The sequence below is a fragment of the Corvus hawaiiensis genome, chromosome 9 (genome assembly GCF_020740725.1).
Source record: "Corvus hawaiiensis isolate bCorHaw1 chromosome 9, bCorHaw1.pri.cur, whole genome shotgun sequence".
In the NCBI taxonomy this organism is placed as follows: Eukaryota; Metazoa; Chordata; class Aves; order Passeriformes; family Corvidae; genus Corvus; species Corvus hawaiiensis.
In genome coordinates, this window is record NC_063221.1 from 30644483 (window position 1) to 30658942 (window position 14460).

At 43.8% G+C, this 14460-nt stretch overlaps 1 protein-coding gene across 18 annotated transcripts in view; it reads left to right on the forward strand.

Moving 5' to 3' along the window:
- Positions 1–14460, forward strand: part of NFIA (nuclear factor I A) — a 350608-nt gene that overhangs the window by 317068 nt on the left and 19080 nt on the right. For 14 of the 18 annotated variants that reach the window (XM_048313294.1, XM_048313300.1, XM_048313297.1 and 11 more), the window contains one exon: positions 3582–3673. The exons of 3 other annotated variants lie outside the window; for them this stretch is intronic. In XM_048313294.1, the coding sequence (XP_048169251.1) occupies positions 3582–3673 (92 nt within the window). Of the gene's footprint in view, positions 1–3581; positions 3819–14460 lie in introns of those variants that run through there. One more of the 18 variants, XM_048313292.1, reaches the window with a different exon arrangement.

The following is a 14460-nucleotide window of genomic DNA, read 5'->3' on the forward strand; positions in this document are numbered from 1 at the left end:
ATTCTCAGCTGCAGAATGCACTGCAGTAGGAATCGTTCTACTGCACCACATTCTTCCAGTTAATCCTCTTGCTATGGCGTGAGAAACAGGACAACTCTTCACATCAAACACATCTGTCATCTTGGTCTGTAAAAGGGAGACCAAGAGGTACATTAGGTCATCACTCACCCAAATCATCTTTCCCAAACAGAAGTTTATCCTCTTAATCCAGAACTATGATAAATTACACACTCCTGCTCTTAATAGCAATTATTTCAGGAAAGTATATTTAAAAGTAACATTTCCCTACTGCAGGCAACTTTAAAACACAGAGCATCCCCAAAACTGTTTGTTTGTCTTGTCTTTCATACAATTTCTTGCCATTTTGGCTGAATATCAAAGCTGTCTGTGTGAGCAAATGTTCTTTCTCTGCCAGCCCCTGTTTTGCTTGTTCCTGAAGTGAAGCATCATACCAAATTTGTGGCATCACATTCATTTCCTTGGCTGTGGGCTATGATGTTGCAGACAATCCTTAGTGAATCCCAGTAGCAGAAAGAGCAGGCTGGGCAGGAAGCTGTTTCTGTTCATGCCCAACGGGACAGCTATCAGCTGATGTAACCTCGAGTAGGTCTGTGCAATTCCCATGGAGCAAAGCTGATAAGATCTGGAGAAGATCTGCCTAAGAGACCTGGCTGCTGTTCCTTGTTCCTTTCCATGCTTTGGCTTTTCCCAGACTGGAGTTTGAAGACCCCAGCATAAGCTTAGCTTATATGTATGCTATAATACAATGTGACCCAACTTTATCCAGTGAGACAGTTTGCCCCATCCTAATTTTGGAGCGAAGTCTAGGGATCAGACTTCCAGGATCCCACTTCCATGTCAAACAAGGGTATTTATCTGAAGACAGTAAGATGCAGCTGGAAGTTGATCACGGTCTAAGCAACACTTAGTACTTCTCTCTTTTACTGAAACAAATTTCCCCCTAACAGGGGAATGTGTGTTCCACATCAGCTTAATATTCTGAGCCAAAATGGCCCCTAACAATCCGCAAACATCCCGGGACATTTTACAGCAAAGAGGGAACAGCACCTTGGGAGAGTCCAGTGTAAATCCTCTGCATATTTGTCATTTTGGTGCTCTTCCCCCCTTGGCTCCAGCAAGGCAGTTATATGACCTGAAGGAAATACCAAGCTGACATCCGAGTATTTTCAGAAAGCAAGTTAAACATCGTTTGGAGCGGAAGGAAGGTATACATAGCAACTCACCCAGCGAGCTTTGAGGGGACTTCTGTGCATATTGCACACTTTTCAAATGCTTTCGAATTTTTGTTTGAACAGAGAAGCCATTTAAGTCAGCATTCTGCTGGTTCCCCTTTGATTTTCTACCAAATATCACAGCAAAAGTATCTGCCAACTGGGAACTGTAAACAAGATCTTGAGTTCCTTCCCTTCTGGGTGGAACTTACCTGCTCTAAGGGATTAAATGGCCTCTCCACTCAATCTGCTTCCTTAAAAGTAGACCAGGAGAACCAAACAACAGATGTTTGATTTTTGAGCTCTAAGTTAATTTTCCCCACTGCAGAAGGAATTCTTAGTCTTGCACAACATTAGTTCATTAGTTAGTTAAAAAAAAACCCTCCACAAGAACAGCACAGAAGAATCTTAATACATGGCACTAGCAACAGGGAAATGTCCTTTGCAAATGTGTGGATTCTCTGAATTATTAACCAAATTAACATGGTAAAAAGGTGAGGAGAACATCTCACCAGATCTGCTCAGTTAATTTCTTCCTTGATTTGCAGGTACGAGTGACACCCAGTGTACCTGTTTGTAATATTCACCACAATTTGCAAAACTATCTCAGGAAGACGAATTAGTGTACTTAAATTCCTTTAAGACTCTGTGAAGGAGAAGTGTTCCTTGCATGATTTTTGCATGTGTTAGCTTCTTGGAGAGGAAAGATCACCTCACCAGAAACAAGTGGGAAAAATTCCTTGTTAAAATCCAGGAGTGCCTTATCTCCCCTCATATCAGCAGGAAATGAAGATACGCAGTTCCTGGGGTGATTTCAGGGAATCTTGAGAAAGGGAAGTTTTCTGATGAAACTGTAAGAACTAAGAGGCTTCACAAGATGTTTGTGAGACTTGGGCAGAGAGGGAAGGGAAGGATGTGGTCCTGCATGTTCCTAGACTTGGGAACTCCTCACCCAAGGGCTTCGTGGGATGCAGAACATCCACATGGGTCCAAGTGCAGATTGGGCATTCATCAGTGAGAAATCCCTCCAGGGCCTTAACTACAGGAAGTCCCTGAGCTGGAAATAATCAGAGCTGGGAAAGAATAGGAGAAAGTAAGTATGTGACCTGTTTTGGTTGCATTTGCTTATAGCTTCTAAGAGAGGTGACAATGGCTAAGGTGGAGCATTGTTCTGATTTGGCACAGTCTTAATGTTTTCTCCAGTGTAATACCTCTTCACCAAACATTTGCCTTCAGAAAGGCAACAGGGTTTCCTCCACACAGCCAACTCAGTGTCTTCTCTGCCTCTTAACTCCCTCTACTCTTCTGTAACGTCGAGGCCTCAACATTATATTTAGCCTGACTGGAATTTGGCAAGTGACTTTCCTTTTACTATTGTTTTTTTGTCTCTTCATTGGATAGTTAGGTTGTCTGGGGATTTTATTCAACAGAATGCATTCCCACAAATATATTCAAAATAGACAGGAGCCCTCTTTGTATTAAGGCATCTATGTAGGTTATTTGAAATTAGATGTAAACATGCAAAAAACTGAGGAAGGGAGAAGGTTGTGTGAGGGTTTTAAAATGAGAAGAAGACTAAAAATGCATTGAAAGCTTTTGGATGTGGAAGTACGTGGCATTGTGGACAGTTGCAGTGGAGAATATAATGCAACAATAAAATCATTAAAGTACTTCAAGTTTGGAAGTAATCTGGGTTCTTGGCTTGCATTGCATTTAATAGCTTTACATTTATGGGAGCCACTCCAGTTTTTAAAGGCAGCTTCAGCCTTCAGACTGATTGCACTTACCACCCCAGTGAAACTGCAACCCATTAATTTTTTACCGAAAGGATCTTCCTAGTTTGTCAAACACATCAAGTGAACATTTTAGAGTGCAGACCACAGCAGTATGAAAACCAAAACTTTATATCCAGAGAGAATGCTGGATTAGCATGAAATAAAGGGTCTGAATCTGTTAATGAGCACTTCGGTATTGCTATACAAAACTCTGTTAAAAATAGAGATACCAGACATTCCAGTGAAAACAGTCAGGACCTGCAGGAATCTCCTGTTCCAGCCCATCATGGAAAGGCCTGCAATGGTTCTCCTTCAGGCTGGAGAGCTGCACACCCTCCCCTGCGCCCACGTTGTGGCTGTCCCCTCTCCCAGCAGCCCAGTCCCCTACTTGTTGATACCCCCACCATTAAGCCCAAACCTTTCCAGTGTCTCAAACCAAACTCTCGCTCTCTAAAACGTTTGCACATTTCTGTGTTAAACATCTGCTTAGGTGGCTCTGAGACAGTGTGTTTTGGTGTTGTTCGTGTGCAATCTAGTGCCGCTTCCTCAACGCATGTGTCCCTTCCCTTCACAGCCTACTCGACACCCAGCACCTCCCCCGCAAACCGATTCGTCAGTGTTGGACCACGGGATCCAAGCTTTGTAAATATCCCTCAACAGACTCAGGTGGGCCGCTTTCGACTTCTCTGTTTGCCTGCAGCCTCTTCTTCTCCTCCTCCAGTGTCCTCTAACGTGTCCCTGCGGAGCAGCTGCACTGCCGCTGTCACTTCACCCACATGGTCTCAGTAACTACAGTGAAATGTCACTTGCAGTTTGTTTGTCTGTTGTGGTTTGTTTTTTTTTTTTTGGGCTTGTGTGGTAATAACGCTGCTTTCGTAACTGGAAGGGCCTCTCTCGCTTTCTAAGGTGTTGGCTCCCAGCGCGCAGTTGTTTGCTCTAGGGCCGGGGTTTCAAAGGCTTTGGCTCCAACCTGCTCCCCAGGCACTGCATTAGGTGTGTTTAGATTAGATGGTAGGGAGAAATCCTTCCCTGAGAGGGTGGGGAGGCCCTGGCACAGGGTGCCCAGAGAAGTTGTGGCTGCCCCTGGATCCCTGGCAGTGTCCAAGGCCAGGCTGGACGGGGCTTGGACCAACCTGGGATAGTGGAAGGTGTCCCTGCCCATGAAACAAGATGAGCTTTAAGGTCTCTCCCAACCCCAACCAGTCTGTGATACGCAAAAGGAGCTCAGAGAGACTCATCAGGTAACAGTGCCCTGTGGTCCCCCACCAGACACAACAGGAGACTGCTCCAGTGACTTCCATGTAAAAAAATACTCAAATTCCTGGTTGGTCATTTGCATGGTGGGCTTTGAGCGAGCAGGAGATTTTGTAATTGTGAGCACATCTGTTTCCTTACACAGAGAGAAAAAAGTCCAGTTGAGGCAGGCCTATAAAGCTGGGTTGGCTGAATTCATGGTCCTGCTATGGTCAAATCAGAAGCTCAAGTAAACATTTGTGTTTCTTTAGGAGAAGGACGAGATTTAAATGTGCTTTTTCCAAGCTGTATCAAATTCCCAGGGTCGATTAAGAAAATAGTTGTTGGCAGTTTTGTTAGCAGCTAATTTGAGCCAGATGTTGAAAAAATTGAGTCTGGGCTTAATACCACGTTATCATGGGGGGGAAGGTATAAAAAAGTGAGCAGAGTTAGTGCTTTAGGACAACTGTAGTTTATAGTTTGAAGTGATTGCTTGACTACGTTGCAATTCTTTTAAAGGTCAACTGCACAAAATATTTGTGATTTTGTTTTGAGCTGGTTGCAATGACTAAAAAGTAATAATTCAAATAACTAGCAAACTGGGCATTACTACCCTTAGCTCTTGTAAGTTCTTTCAAATGGTTTATAGGCTTCTGAATAATTAGTGTGCAGATTAATGGCTGTCACAAGCCACAGTAGGTGCATGAAGACAGACTCCTCGTTGTGATGGCTTCAGCACCTCCAGTGTCACTGAAACACAGGTCACTCATTCCCAAAGATTTTCAGTTTACAGGGCTGCAAGCAGCTGCCTGTGAGCACAACGTGGTTTTTTGCTGTCTGTTCTTTGTGTACAATTTGTTAGGGGCTTTAGTTTATAGCTCTGTGCACAGCACAGGTTAAACTATATCGAATCTCAAACCTTCTCTGCATTAAATAGGGTCACAGAAAGTACAACAGCAATGCAGAGAGGGGTTTAACCCATCAGATTCTGGGGGGGGTATTTTCATGCCTTAACAAAACTCAGCCTGCACCCTACTTTTCCAGCCTTGTTCTTTATTGGGTTCATGTGTGCGACAAGTGTTCGTGCACCTTCACATTTAAATCATATTTCTCCAGTTGTTTTGGAAGCAACTGGAATACACAGAAATACGCTGAAATCAGGAAACAGGAATGTTAAGGTGCGCTGCTAAAGTCCTTAAGCACTTGGTCTTTTCCTTCATAGCTCAGGAAACCTGAAACCCTTTAGAGAATGCTACTTACCTTTTCCAGAAGACTTGAAAAACTCCTAGTTGGTAAATTGATTATGTAGTAAGACACAACAGTATTAAGTCTCCAGAAATATTTAAAACTTACTTGCATCCTGCAGCCTAAGTTTCCCAGATAAGTTTGTTGACTGTAAACTTTTATCCTCCTTATTTATGACTTAAATCATTTTAAAGTGCTCTAGCGTTACTTTAAGTGCTCCTCTGTAATGCAGTGTAGTGAATAACAATGCTGTACAGTGAAAAACAATACTCAAGCACAGCTTTCAATTAAAGTCTAACATGCTGCAGTGGGCAAGGAGACTGACTTCCAGTCTGACTCCAGCTGCATCTCCCTGCTTCTATACATCATTACACCACCACAACCCACTTGATACTAAATATATAATTTATCAGCAAACTCACTACTTATTCATGAAAGAACTCTGAAGATGACTGTGCTTTGAGTCAGAGAAGTGAGGTAAAAGTGCTAACTGCAATGATTTGGGATTTATGTAGCATTCCTCTAAACAAAGACAGGCTTTTGTGCTCTTTTTGCAGAGCATTAGTGTATAGAACGACCACTTAGGATATTTTCAAAATGAAAATGTAAAAAAGCACATAGGACTGTGTTATAAAAAGCAGCTGGGGTGGCTCCTTTCCATCAGGATCTTTATAATACATTCAGAGTCAGGCTAAGATACAGGTCCTGAGGACCACTACCTGCCAGGGACACAGCTCCCTGAGACAAGAGGAAGCAGGGAACACTCTGAGCTTCTGGAAGTTAAGCTTAAATATAAGGACTAAGCGACTCTTTACTGCTGGAACAACAAAATAAAAATGAAGGCTGTATCTGAACATCTGCTTTTTTAAAATTATGGTCCAGCTACAACTCATATGAAAGTATTTTCGTCAGCTTTTTGGTGGCTCTGATATTTGCTTGGTGCAACATTGGACATCATCATCATTAGTCTTCAGATGCTGCAGAAATGAGTCTGTGCACAGGAGCAGGTTCCCATACATGGGCATTCACAGAACATTGGAATAAAATCCCAGGCAAATGTACAACAGCATGACTGGGCTGGGGCAAGGATCATTCTGTCCCAGGCTGCTTCTAAACAACCAAACCGTGTACACACCTTTCTTACTCGGTATTAGAAAAATTATCAGTAGCCGTTTCCATGAGCACTATGTTCTGATTTATGTCATGTTGTGTCAAATATAACCCCTTAAAGGAATTTTATAGAATTTATATAATATTTATAAAAAAGCCATCTTCCTGTGTCAACAAAGGTTGTAACAGGATGACCACTCCATGACAGAAGAGATGGGGAATTAAACGGCTTTAAGTCAGTAGTTCTGATTCAGTAACAAAAGCCCCCAAAGGGCTGTTGGCTTTGCCTGGTTTTAGCAGTTTCCAAACTTTTCAGTTCATTTGTTTCTCCATCCTCTGCTTACACCATCCATCACTCTGCCACTCCACTCACTGCACAATTGTCCTGTCTGGGGGGTTATTTGAATCTAAATTTCTGTTTGCGCTATTAGAAGCAACACTTGACTTGGCATCCCCTGTATATGTTGACAAAAAGGCACAGGTGTTGTAACCTTTGCTTGATAAATCATTTACTTTTGCTACTTGACTCGCAAGCAATATGGGGGCATCAGCTTTTTAACTGCCTTTTCCATATGCAAATCAGAAATACAGGATGCCTGGGGTACAGGGACTCTGGTTTCAAAAGCAAGTTGGTCTGGACACCTCATGACTAAGTAATAGATACGTCTCTCATATTGCCAAGGACTTGTAATACGGAGAGTGGTAGAGGGATGGGAAAGTCCCATCACATTAATTAGGGACGAGCCTGTCCATAGCAACAAGGTGAATAAAGGGATCTGGATTTTGGGGTGTTTTTATCCTAAAATTAATAGTGAAACACAGGCTATGGGCTGGGAGTGCATGCAGCTGGGAATGCTAAACCAGCAGCCTGTGACCAGGGCTTGCCACTCACCACTCCAAAAGCTGTTTGCTGCTCTCTAATGCCCTGGCTTTGCTCTAGGGTACAAAATTCCTTTAGGGATCAGCGTGCTGTACTCAGAGTGCTGCAGCTCCACTTCACACTAAACATTGTTTACTAGGCTGAGTCCTGTTTGCCACCTACTTAGCCTGCATCTTCCTGGAAATTGTACTTGGAGTGCTAAAAACAGCTCCTGAGAAACACATGCCTGCTCCATCTAATCGCTCCTACCTGCCAGTGGCCCATGTGCCCTGCACAGGGAGGTTATGAGGATGCAGGGAACAGAAACTGCCTCCCACTGCAGGCACCCAGGCAGAGAATCAACCACTTTACCCTATGAGAAAGTGAATCCTGTAGCCCTGACCAGCTCTTTCAGGAAAAATCCCTCTCTAATGTAAACACACTTTATATCAGATCCATCCCAGGTAGTTGCTAAAACTTAGTTAAGCACAAACCCAAATATTTATTCCCTTGCCTTTCTGTAGGAAAAGATAAAACTTATTTCTAGAAGAACAGAAGTAGAAGCTCTTCCTGGTTCTGCCTTTGCACAGTGCCCAAGCACAGTCAGATCCTGGGTAATAAGCAAAGGTCTTGTGTTTTTACACTTTCCCTGGTGGGGCCCTAGAGCCACCCAACTACAAGAGAGCTCTGTCTAGAGCTCATCCTTTATAACACAAAGCAACTGAAACAAAAGGCCTGTAACCTGCCTAGAACACTGAAATAAAGTCTTAAGAAAAACCCCAAAAGTCAAACAAGCTTATCTAGGCAGCAAAATAACAGGTATGAAAAACAGCAAGCTCAGCAGAACAGCTTTATAAGGACCAGGTACAAAAATGCACCCTGTGAAATACATTCTTTAAAAGAGCAATAGTAACTTAGGGGGAAATCACTGAAGTTTAGCTAACTCCTTTAGATCTGCTCCCGCTCTCCGCCTTTCCCAAATTAGACAGTGGTATCTTTGTAGCTTTCTCTTTTTGGGCTTTTATTTATTTCTAAAAAAAAACCCACCATGTGCCTCAGGTGCATACACAAACCTAATTGTACAATTACTTTCTTTCCCAGAGACAAGGCAAAGCCTGTTTTGCTTCCCCGCAAGCCTTTTAGAGAGCAAACTGCAACCTGCAGTTTTTCACTGGCAGCACTTTAAAACAAAGGGCACGAGAAAAAAAAAATGAGCTGGATGCTGTGTCCTGTAGGATAGCAGATGTGAGCTCTGTCAGACCGGGGGGGAGGCAAATTCCAGAGTAGAGGGTCCTTCTGTGAGAACAGCCAGGCGCTGCTGCCCAGACACTGGAATCTGAGGAGTGTGGTGCAGGTGATGCCCCTCTGCAGGCTAGAGGAGGGGAGGCAGGGAAGCAGCCCCGTAGGTGGCAGGCCCCAAAAGCGTATAGGATCCATAGATCAAAGTCAGCACCTTGACTGGGAAGCTGATGCAGCTCCTCCAGCGCTTCGCTCCCGCAGCTGAAACCACAGAGCTGCTCTGTGCCCAGGTTCCATTGCCACCCTATGGAAGAAAGAAACCAGTGCACACATTTTCCTCTGGACAAATCAAACGTGTGCCTGGCTTCACAGGGATTTTCCATCCCTGCCACTCGCTGCCACTGTGCTGTGCCCTTTGCCCCCTCCCAAGGGGACGCTGAGCCCGGCACAGCTCGTGGCCGTGTGCTTTATTAATGAGCACCATGGGCTGCCTGGCCTTTCTGCCTCCACACCCTGCTGCCTTCCTCCCGTTTCCCAGAGCCCAGGAATGGCACTGGTCAGACAGGCAGGACCTGCTGGCCCTGAGGAGCCAGGGGTAGGGCAGCGTTTCATGGCACTGTGCTGAGCCACGGCCTCGCGCCGCACGTGGGGCAGGGCAGGGACACCTCGAGGGGTGTGGGGGACATGGCAGAGAACATGAGAGGCTTCAGGAACAACACCAGGCCTTTTATTCTGGGGGTTCTGAGCAGAACTATTTATAAGCCAGGTCAGAGCTACTTGTTGCTCAGGGGACTGTCCCTCCTCAGGATCAGAACACTCATCCTCGAGACTGGACGTACTGCTTGTGTCTGACTGTGAATGGAGATGAAGAACACCAATTTGGAAGCATTTGTTTGAATCAGCCCCCTAAGAATTCCATATTCCATACACTAACCTCCCTAAGCCAGTACATGTGTCCAATTTCAGCTGTAAAGCACTTTTAAGCAGAGACTTGACTGCTCCTTTTCTTTCTCTTGTCCAGTCCAGCAAATGTAGTGGGAGGTTCAGAACACCATTTCCACGAAAGAGTAACATCTCTAGTGTGTAGAGAAGAGAAATTTGCATAGATCAGATATAAAAATACAGTTTTGGGGTGTGGGACTGCTACTTTCTAGAGGTGCTGAAGTTAGAGGGATCACTCTGCTCCCATATTGGCAAAGGGAAATGAGGGCTGCTCTACTCCAACACCTGGAGGCCTGACCCCTCTTATGATCACTCAAAGTTTTGATCTCTGTCCAAAAAGTGTTTTGCTGTTGGACCAGTGGCATCAGGGTACTGACACATGACCTGAATGTTGGTGCTATGTTTCTTCTTCCACCCAGGACATAGCGATACCATTTTGAACTTGAGGGAGGCTCTGAAATGAGTCTAGAGAGAGTGTGGAGAGAAAATGCAGTGCCAGACTCTATCAAGGTTCACAAAGGTGACCAGAAATGAGGGTCACTCCCCTTCCCTCCCGTTCAGCTCAGGGCACAGAGCCCACTTAACTTGCACAGAGCAGGACTATGGAATTCCACTCTCAGGTCAGTTCTTAGAAAGAGCTGAGAACAGCACACCTCAAAAAGAAAAGCACATATTGCACTATAAAGGTAAAGATTCGCAGAAAACTTCCCAATACCATCATCTAGCTGCATCTTCAAAGTGGGCTGGAGCCAAATCAGTCCCAAAATGCCTGGGTTAGTCCTCAGCAGGGGAGATCCTTATTCCTGGGCTTTTTCTTCCTCCTCCTCATAGGCTCTGGTGAACAGTTCAGACTCTTTTTTGGAAACCAGCACTCAGCATCCTATTTCCAGTAGATTCAGCATAGAATTATTTACAATGGACATAGACGAATTTCCCAAACTAAGCAATTAAACTTATTGAGTTTTCCCCCTCCTCACAATAACCAGGAAGCCTGTGCGCAAGGCTGCCTTTCTGTGGGTTTTATGGCCATTACTTATTCCACAGTGGGGGAGAAGAAAGGGAAGAAGTAAGTGTGGGCCTGGTGGGAAGAGTTGGCAAATGCAGAAATATGATGAATGAGCTGGAGAGATTTAATTTCTTACTAAATTCTCTACAAGCTGTGTAACCTTTCTTTAGCTAAACAATTACTCTAAAAGGCAATGATTTTCTGTGTTTTCATTGAAAAGTCTTCATAATAACAATGGCCTATGTTCTCCTTCTTGAAGAACTTCTGCCAAAAAACAGTTTTCTTTTTTCCATTCAGCAGGAAACTTTCTTTTATTTTTATTTTTTCAATCTCATATTCCCTGCTAACATGGATTTACAAGGCCTACAACTTACTGCATGGGGCTGGGAAGACATTTCCCCTCAGGCCAAATCATTTTGGTCCATCTCCTTTGTAGGGATTCTTGCAGCTTCCTCCCAAGAGGACTGCAACCACTGTCAGAGACATAGTACCAGACCCAAGTGGCCATTTAAGATGACAAAATGTGACATTCCCTGTGTTCACAGGTCAGGGGGCATGGGAGGGGACTCCCAGATTTGTTTTTCAGCAGACAGGCAGCAGTTCTTGCTGTGTTGTGGTGGGCGCAGTTGAGGGGAGAAAGTTCGGCGTGGTGGGGGAGAAAGTCATCAGGTGTTCAAATTCATGGCTGCCAACATGAGAAAATGAAAGTGGAGCTGAACCTCCCTGAGCCACAGGGTCCTGTTTAGGGGCTGATCCCTGCTGAACCACGGGGTCCTGTGGCCAACTGGAGTCTTGAAAGGGCTTTGAGGGTGCAGCATGGGCAGAGCACTGCTCCATCCCTATGTTCACACACACAAATCAAGCCAGTCTAGGGCAAGGTTATAGCTATGAGCCTCTTGCTGCTGTTGGCCGGCTTGGCTGATTTCCTGGCCACCACTGCCCACCCCAGCCTCCATGGCAGATAATGCCGTATTGGATTAGTCTGCTCGCTGCTGCATCAGGTCCACGATCAATTTATTGACTCTGTCAGAGTGGCTAGTACAGTAATTGTTACAAGAGCAGAATAGAAAGCAAGAATGTGTCCACATAAAATATAAAAATGACGTTTTGTTCGTTCTTTCCTCTTTGGCCCTATAGATCTTTATGTGTTTACACAGTGGAGAGCACTTTACTTAAGTTAATCAGCTCCTTCTACATTATTAATTGCGACAGTTAGGGCGCTACGTGGCGGCAAACGTATTATTGAGAGCATTGATCTCACGCTGCCGGTGGGGACCTGGGTGGGTTTTGTATTCCTTCCCTCCTTTTGCAACTGCTTGAGGGCACTATCAAATCCCATTTCTCTGACTGACAATACGCCATCGATACCATCGATCCCAGAGAGGGGCAGGAGGAGGCTGCACACCAGAAAGAAAGGAGTGCACAGAGAGCCAGGCTTGGGAAGGGGCTGCTGGAAGTTGGTAATCACAATAATTACATGCCTGGCCTGATTTCTCTGTTTTGTGAAGAGTAATAATTTAAGAGCTGAAGTTTCCTGAGTGCTGAAGATTTGCAGAGGTGGCACGATGAGACCTTATAAAATGTGTGCAGAATGTATACCCTTAAAAAAGAAAAAAGCCATACTGACTTTTTACAAGGGTTTTGGAAGTGCCTTTGAAAGACATTTCATGAAAGTTCAGCCTTCGCAGCTGATACCTATATGAGCTCCATAAATTCCACCCAGCCTGACAAACTCCAGTAGGTGTCACATGTGACCTGGATGGAAAAGGTCAGCAGCTGAATTTATGGCTTTTGCATTTACTGGAACATTAAGATTTTTTGCCAACTGCCATATACACTTTTTAACAATTTTGCAATGAAAGGATTAGGACCACAGTCTACAATGAAGGTCAAAAATTAAAGGCCACTATCCCTACACCCTTCTCAGTGGATAGGCATTAAGCAACCTGTGTTCTAAGAATCACCTTTGCTTAATGGCACTAACCCAGAGGTCAAGGAATGAATAAGCTCCAGAGGTGAAGACTTTGCAAAACAGACTGTCCTGCACTGAAATTAATACTGAATTCCACAAGAAGGGACCAAAAGAAGCCTTTTCCTAACAGAGAAGGACTCCCCAGTTTGCAGCAGATTCCAAGTTCCGAAGACACTGAGTATCACCTCCCTAGTGCTAGACTGCCCTAGAGAAATGTAAATTACATACATTTAGGGGAAGTGACTGGGATTTCAAAAGAAATACAGCAAAATTACCTCAATTTTAGTAAAACCTGTTTATATTTTAAATTTGACAAAGGTGTCTGTTCTTAGTAAGGATTGCTAACAGCATGGGAAATTGAATCTTTCAAATTTTACCTGGCTTTAGTTTAGAACAGCAAAACACGTCTCATTTTAGGCTTTTGCTTTGACAGCATTTTCTGCTTGAACAGAGGTAGAACTGGAAAAGTTTGATTTAAAACCAGGATTTCAAGAAAAAAAGATCTAAAAAAAACCAAGAGGCTAAACTTAAAAATATCTTCTAGGTTTCCTTTTACTTGCTTTAGTTATTAATATTCAATTTTGAAAACAGTACTGACACTATAATCATAATATTCTCAGGCATATTCACTTGTGTGACCCAGCTGTTACATCATCTCTACAAACACTGGTTATTACACATGAAGAGATGCCGCTGAATAAACTGCAGAAGGCAATGAAATGTAATTTTAATTATGAGATACGAGTAACCAAAGTCACAACCAACACAATTGCAGCCACCTTGGAGGCTGAACACAATCATTTAGGAAGGAATTGTTCCCTGTGAGGGTGGGGAGGCCCTGGCACAGGGTGCCCAGAGAAGCTGTGGCTGCCCCATCCATGGAGTGTCCAAGGCCAGGTTGGACAGGGCTTGGAGAAGCCTGGGATAGTGGAAGGTGTCCCTGCCCTGCAGGACATGAAAAAAGATAAGCTTTAAGGTTTCTTCCACCCAGAACCATTCTAGTATTCTATGCAATTCTGCACTGCTTGGAGCAGCTTTATACAACTTCAGGTATCCTTTTGTGCTTTTGCTATAACTACACCTTTTTAAATATGACAACAGAAAAAGTATCTATTTTTAAAGAAAAAAAAGAAGGGATAAACTGAAGTATGACATTTGCATGTGGGCTTGCGTTTTTTCATCTTTGCATGTGCTGAACAACGAGATTTGAGGTTTTGGAAGAACACTTTGACACATTATATTCCTTGTTTGGCTATTCTCTGGTTTGTTGGGGTTTTTTTAAGGACTTTCTTGTAGTCCTTTGGGTTAAAGATCATGTCTGAGAATCTGTGGTATGGGACCCAGCTGTACATTCACTGAAGTTGATGAGAGGAGGAGCTGGAAGATTTGTTATTGGCAGGAGTTTGTTTTAGAAATACAATAACATTTTTGTTTAATTATGCTTCTCTTTTGCTTATAACTATGCACAGTAGAGTAAATCTAGTCTTTTTCAGATAAGATAAAGGTTAAAATTAATTTTCTTTATGGAGAGGGTTTGCAGTGCAGTCTTCTGCATCTGTGGAGTTTTTATTTTGTGGCTACAGGTATTAACTCTCAGTGACTCTAAAGCCATCTTCCTTGATGTAGAGATGGGTTTGGGGTTTTCCCAAATTACTGGTCTTGTAGGCTAAATCTGAAAGTTTAGGCCACGTTGGACAGGGCTTGGAGCAACCTGGGACAGTGAAAGGTGTCCCTGCCCATGGCAGGGGGTTTGGAAGATCATCTGATCCTTAAGGTCCTTTCCAACCCAAGCCATTCTGTGATTCCCTGATTTCCCAGCAAGGGAGGCTCCACAGGCTCTTTTTAAA